The 6,274-nt window shown below is 39.6% G+C and overlaps 1 protein-coding gene across 1 annotated transcript; it reads left to right on the forward strand.

The window, feature by feature from the left end:
- Positions 1 to 2,919: 2,919 nt before the first annotated feature.
- Positions 2,920 to 4,642, forward strand: LOC308041697 (uncharacterized protein C2orf66; the record flags this gene model as incomplete). Its single annotated transcript, XM_080346601.1, has 3 exons — positions 2,920 to 2,978; positions 3,460 to 3,600; positions 4,460 to 4,642. Exons 2-3 carry the CDS (start codon positions 3,478 to 3,480, stop codon positions 4,640 to 4,642), a joined length of 306 nt encoding a protein of 101 aa, XP_080202727.1. The 5' UTR covers positions 2,920 to 2,978; positions 3,460 to 3,477.
- Between the last annotated feature and the right edge of the window lie 1,632 nt (positions 4,643 to 6,274).

The raw sequence follows: 6,274 nt of genomic DNA on the forward strand, positions 1-6,274 counted from the left end.
ATAACTAAATTCTCAGATACAGCTTATGTGATGCGTGCTAAGCTTTGGCAAAGTCCTTCTCTTGAGAGACAAAGAGAAGACCTTGGAGAATGGGTATTGTCTTCAGCGAACGTTGAAATTGCTGGTAACTCAGAATTCTTTAAAAATGCTTTAGATACTGGTACTTTTTTGTTGCAGCTGAGGGCAACTTGAGTGGACGCTAGTCTGGGACGTTCATATTTTATTTGATGGTTTCCCTGTCTGCAGTGTATGCTTCACATGTTTTTATTTGTCTTTACCGAAGTGTGGTTGACGTAGGAGTACACTGTATAGCATATGCTCTGCTAAATAAAAACACCTCTGTGTATTTTCGTACGGTGTTCTAGCACGGTTGTGTTAGTACAAATGGTTGTAATTCTCATAAAATGCCACTTACCAGTCATAGTGGGTAGGTTGTTGTGAATGTTACGTGGACTGCTGTTGTACAAACACGCTCATGAGTGTCGTGATCAACATTTGCCTTTGGTCTTCGCTCAGGTAGTCGTGTGGAGCAGTTCGGTGCTTTTCCTTCTAACTTGTAATATGTGGGAATTAAAGCAGAAAATAAAATCAGTGAAAAAAAAGGATTGTGGTTAGAGCGGTACTTTAACTAACAGACACTTTTCTGACACCTCAAGGAGGATATAGTAACGATCACACCTTGTCTCAGTAACTTAACTCATGCACCTGTGTCGAGGGTTTAGATTGCGGGGTGACAATAAACCCCTGGCAGATGTATTGTTGACCTCCTCTCCCCACCCACTTCCCCCTTCAGTCCCTCCCTCTCCCCCTTCCCACTCAGCACAGGCGATGGGGAGGGATAGAAGGACAGACACAAGAGAGTTGGAAAAAATTAAAGATGTTTTACTAATGCTACTAATAAGAATAGAGAAAATAATACAAAATATACAAAACCAATCTTGAAAGTCCCAGCAACTGCAGAGCCGGCACCCGAAGTCCTGGACTGGACTCTGCAGCCAACCGGAGCTGGATTCAGTCTGGCACTGGCCTCAGTTTGCAGGGACGACTCGCAAGGTCCTCTCCTAATGTCGCCATAAGGAAAAAGGGAAAAAAGGGATGGGATCCTTGTGATCTCCCACTTTTATATGAAGTACCATGTCAATGGGATGTTACACACAGTTGGTCACCAGTTTCTCGTTGCCCCTCTCATGAGATGTCCACCCATACTTATCAATAACTTCTCATTCCATTGCTATGTTTTACCAAAACATGTATCTGTTTCTCCAGGAAAATGCAGCTGATATGAAGCTTTAGCTGACAGGCACATTCACTAAAAGAGAAACTTGGCTTTTAAAAAAAACCAGGGCAACCTGTTACACCTGCCTTGCAATCACATGGAAAATGTTCGGTGAATAATACAGTTTACATAGAGCATCATATGTATACAACTTGGTCTTAGCTAAACCATTTAGTTTCAAACTTGCCTTTTGTTCTAGAGCAAGATTTTTACCTTTTTGAAGTTAACCCGCCCAAAAACTGAACAGGCAGCGCTGAGAGCGTTTTCAGCTTCGGTGCAATTTAATTCAGACGTACATGAATATTCCTCACTGTGCCACAAAGGCTGTGTAATTAGTATAGCCACTTTCAAAAGGCTTGCTTTACTCAACATGTGTCTGTATGTGTAATTTGTCAAGAAAACCTAGTGCTTAAATTTGGCTGCATTAAAAGGCGTGTGGCTTGGAAAGCATTTGTTCAACTAGCTACTGGTCTCAAAGGTGGATGCAATTTTGTTCAATCAGTGTAACTATACTAATAGTCTTTTAATATGAATGTCTTCCCCTTATATTTGACTTTCACTGGAGGAAAAATGGAACCATCTGTTTGGTTTGGATTTTGGTTTTTAAACAAACACCCACCCACACAAAAAACCACGTTAAAACGAGTACTAAGTTTAAACAGACTTTTAGCTCAAACACTTGTAGCTCAGAAAGCAACAATACAAGTTTGTAGGGATTTTTGTAAAGACAGCTCAGAGAAAATATGTGCTAATTGAATGTCTTGCATATCTGCCTACATTTCTACTGTAATAAAACTTCTTTCAGATTTACAGATGACTTTGGTGTGTTTTACTGGTGAATATATTGGGTATCCCCCATTTTTTTCTTTCTAAATAAGTCAAGTGGATTAAAGAATTGGGGGCAGGGGGAAAGATGTAAAATTTCAGGTGAGGAATAAACATCTATAAACAGGAGTGATATAATGGCCCAAAATCTTTAGTATTAGCATGTCTACTTAGAGATATATTTTAGAGGATATTAACTAAATATCTTCTAAATAGTGGAGACAAGAGTGTGATGAAATTCTCAGCAAATATTTGAGGTGCCTTGAGCTATGAACGCTATGAAATAAGAGCAAGGTAAATTAGCATAGTCCTCCTGCAGCTCTTGTCTTAGTTTCTAGTCTGACAGGAGGATTTTGACTGCTGATAAAATCAGGGTAGGAAAGCAACGCTTCCATTAAAATGTTATGATTTCGGATATTGAAACAGACCTTACTTTTCTCTCTCCAGCATCAAGAAAATGATCCCTATCTCGCCTGAAAACTATTCAACCGGCTGTAATTATCTGTTAGTCACCGTTCTAGAGATACGGCTAATCACTTTTAATTAAAAGTAATGTTTTGATACAGCTGTCCTTTCTCTGCTGGGAATTGTTTTAAACTTCTTACGTGCTCACCACCAACCTTCTGCAACAGGGCTTAGGGAGGAGGAATTCGCACTGCGCCGTTCAATAGCAACAGGTCTTAAGAGTATTAAGGATGAAATTCTCAAGAGTCTTTATGTCATGGATGGAAATGGAATCATTACTGTATTTTTGAACTCCTGCTGACGTCATTGACACCCACCTACAGTCCACTAGAAATATAAGTGCAGAGATCAGTTTGTTCACAGATCGCAAGGAGACCAACCAAGACGGGGCAAGCCAGAGCCAAATTCACTGGTAAGCTTTATTTTAAAGAACGTGAAAGGGAGATTGATTATTTTTTCTTTTCATAGAATCAAGTTGTGAAATGGGTGTCTCGGGCTGTATTCTTATTGCACTTATATATGTGCTACGCTTTCATTTTGTGCAGTTTTAAAAATCGAGCTGGCTGGATCTCAAGCCATATCTTGCATTCTCCATGGAGCACACAAAGATCTGGTGCTATAACTCATCAGCCAACGCAAATGGCTGTGCCTAGTAACAAATGTAAATGTTGTGTGCTAAATGTCATACTAGTCCCTTTCAAAAAGAGAATCCAGTGTCTGGAAATAGCATTAGTACTAGAAAAACATCAAGAGTTGATAGCACATGGATATAGGCAGATTTTCCTTGCCATGGATAAATGATTTTCAGCACTCTGCTGGGTTTTCATGCTTTTTTTGTTATCAGTGACAGCTCTGGAGGACTTAAGGAGTGTGGCTCGTTGTCCTTGTTACAGATACAGTTCATCTCCAGCATGTGGAAAGTGCTGCTCCTGGGGCTATATACAGTATTGGCCGTGAGAGGGTTGGCAAAGGGCGCTCCGTTCCAACCAGAAGAAAAATGGAAACCTCTAGATAACCCGAGAAACAGAGAGCTGGTAAGGAATGGGTTTTGTTTTCCATCATGAGAATTTTTCTCTTCTAAATTTAAAGGTAAAAGGGGCCCATTAAATGCAGCGTTGGCGAGTACGCACTTCAAATAGTCAATAACCACAACTGGATGAGCATTCCTCAGTCAAGATGTGCTCCTTCACTGGAGAGACATTCTTGGTGTGCACTAGCGCATAAAACCTCCTTATATCTCCACCCAGCAGCTTTAGTTTTTAAAAATGTACTTTGATTATCCAAGCGCTCTTCTAATGAAAGAGAAGAGGAACGATGATGTTTCTGTCACTTGTGTACTCTGTGGATTCCATCTTGTCTCATCTGCTGGAAGGGCAAGTTTGCAGCTGATGCATTGTCGGGAATAGTGGCTGAAGATCTGAAAGTTAATTACAGCTAAGAAAATGTCACTAAGGGAACATTTGCAAGAACTTACAAGGAGTTTGTGATGGAAAAAATAAATTTCCCACAGTTTTTCCTCACTGTTTTAAGAAGTGTTAGTTTTTACTTTTAAGCAATCTAAGGGGCTCATTCAAATCAATTATGTGTACCAGAGCTGTACTGCTTGCCCTCAGCAAGGGTTTTCCTGTGCCTGGTTTGTAAGCCAAGCAGTTTGAATCCTCTGTGGTGCCATGAGGAGCACAGTTGGTCACTAAACCTTTGGACACCACGTAAGGTGTACAGGCCATGGACGGAGTAGACATGTCTGAATGATATTGCCTATATTGTACCAGTTAATGATAAAAACAGAGGATTTCATCCCACAGAGGAACAAGTATTACATCTCCTTTGTGTCAGTAGAAATAAGTGATCTCTGTCGGGCATGCTCTGTTTTCACATGTGAAATATGTTCAGTTTTTCAGAACGCTCCAGGCTTATTTTTCGGGCAGGGGTCTTGATCTCACAAAGTTCCCAGCTACTTTCACTATGAACAATGAAGGACCAAGGCCTGTCATGTTCTACTCAGATCCTATTGCTTCTGCATTTGCAGATTATGAAGAAAGGAGAAATTCTTTTCCAAATTCTTTCAAAGGCTGAAAGATGCTGCTGACCCAGGTAAAAGGGGACGTTGTATGTAACCAAGTGAAATATTTAGATTCAAGTGATTCTCATTTATGCCTGAAGTATAAAACCAACTTATTTTTCAGAGGAAATTAAAAACGTAGCACTTGCCTGAAGTTGCTTTAAAATTGTTGAAGCAGAGATTTATAATGTATTTACTGTTTTGGTAAAATAACATGTGGTGCTTATGCAGACCTATGTAGACGGTGCTTTTTATTTTTCTCCCTTTTTTTCATGTGAAGGATTCTGAAAATGTACAGATAAAAGAGAATGCAGGTTTTATTTAAATAAACGATATCAGTAAAATTATAAATGGAGACCAATGGTTTCATGTAGTATATGTATATTAAGGAAGTTAATTTAAATCTAAGATACCGCACTAACAACGCATACATTACCTTTTACATCTTTGACCATTCATGCCGTTTTCCTCGTGTCAACCACTAAAATGGAAGGTTGAATAAAATCAGTGCAAACTTATTCACATCTCTCTATAAGTATGAAATAAGAATGAAGTGGGTAAAGATTGCATTATTAATAAATCCATCCTCAATTTATAACAGGTACTTCTGAGCTATTTTATCTATGCGTAACCATACTCTGTAACAAATAAATCCTTTCATACCTCATTTTTTGAGTCAGTGAACACTGGGGGTTCTGAGGAAAGTCAATAGTTGCTTTCTCCAGTTTCACAAACAGGTGAAGAGCTCAGTAAGATTTGAATCTACGGATGTTGCTGATTTACCCAGTACCTTAGAGATTTATTTCTAATCAATATTCAGCTTAGTATTTGTGTATATGTGCCCTCCTCTGCTTGCTTAAGCACATCTAAGTTACAGCACTGCTGAGTAAATGGTGGATCCTACAGAATTCAGGAGGATCATGATCGTTCTCTTCAGCGTTTAAGCTGTTTTCTGAAACATAGAAACATTTCTGTATTTGTCTCACATCCTTTTTTTTTCTTTTCTCTTTTTCAGGCGTTAACTTTTGAACTTCACGTGAAGTGGTAACCTTCATAGCAAAATATTACTGCTTTGACTTTTTAACTGGTACCGAACAATTTAGCCTTTTCCTCACTACCACCGTTTTTACATATGGGATCTGATGCTGTGCTGTAATTAGCACACTTGCTGTCTATTGACAAATAATGTGATGTTCGGCTGCTGCTGTTTGCTCAGAATTGTGTTCGTTTAAATGCCAATAAAGGAGGAGTGCAACGGAGCGCTTCTAACTGCTGCTAAGTGTCTTTGTTCAAAGCGGTAAATAAATTTTACCTTTCAGTTTACTGGAGCTAGACTTCATATATTGTTTCACAGTGGTTTTATTTTTTTGTCTCAGTTATTTTATCAGAAATCTTCTGGTTTCTCAGAAGGGGAAACACCCACCCAGTGGATGGCTGGTGGTTCCTCACCCCAGCCCCTCACCTCCATCTCTGCCCCTGCCCATATATGTACCTGAAGTTAAAGAAATCCTTTCTGCTTAAAAATAACACCTATTTCTGAGGAAATAAAAGGGGATTAACCCCTCAGAGTGAGGCCGGTGACAGGAAATAAAGGGTTATCTGCCCCATTCAGCGTGCGGCGGGTGCCAGAGGAGCTCCCCTCACGG

Source organism: Nesoenas mayeri (genome assembly GCF_963082525.1).
Source record: "Nesoenas mayeri genome assembly, chromosome: 6".
Taxonomy (NCBI): domain Eukaryota; kingdom Metazoa; phylum Chordata; class Aves; order Columbiformes; family Columbidae; genus Nesoenas; species Nesoenas mayeri.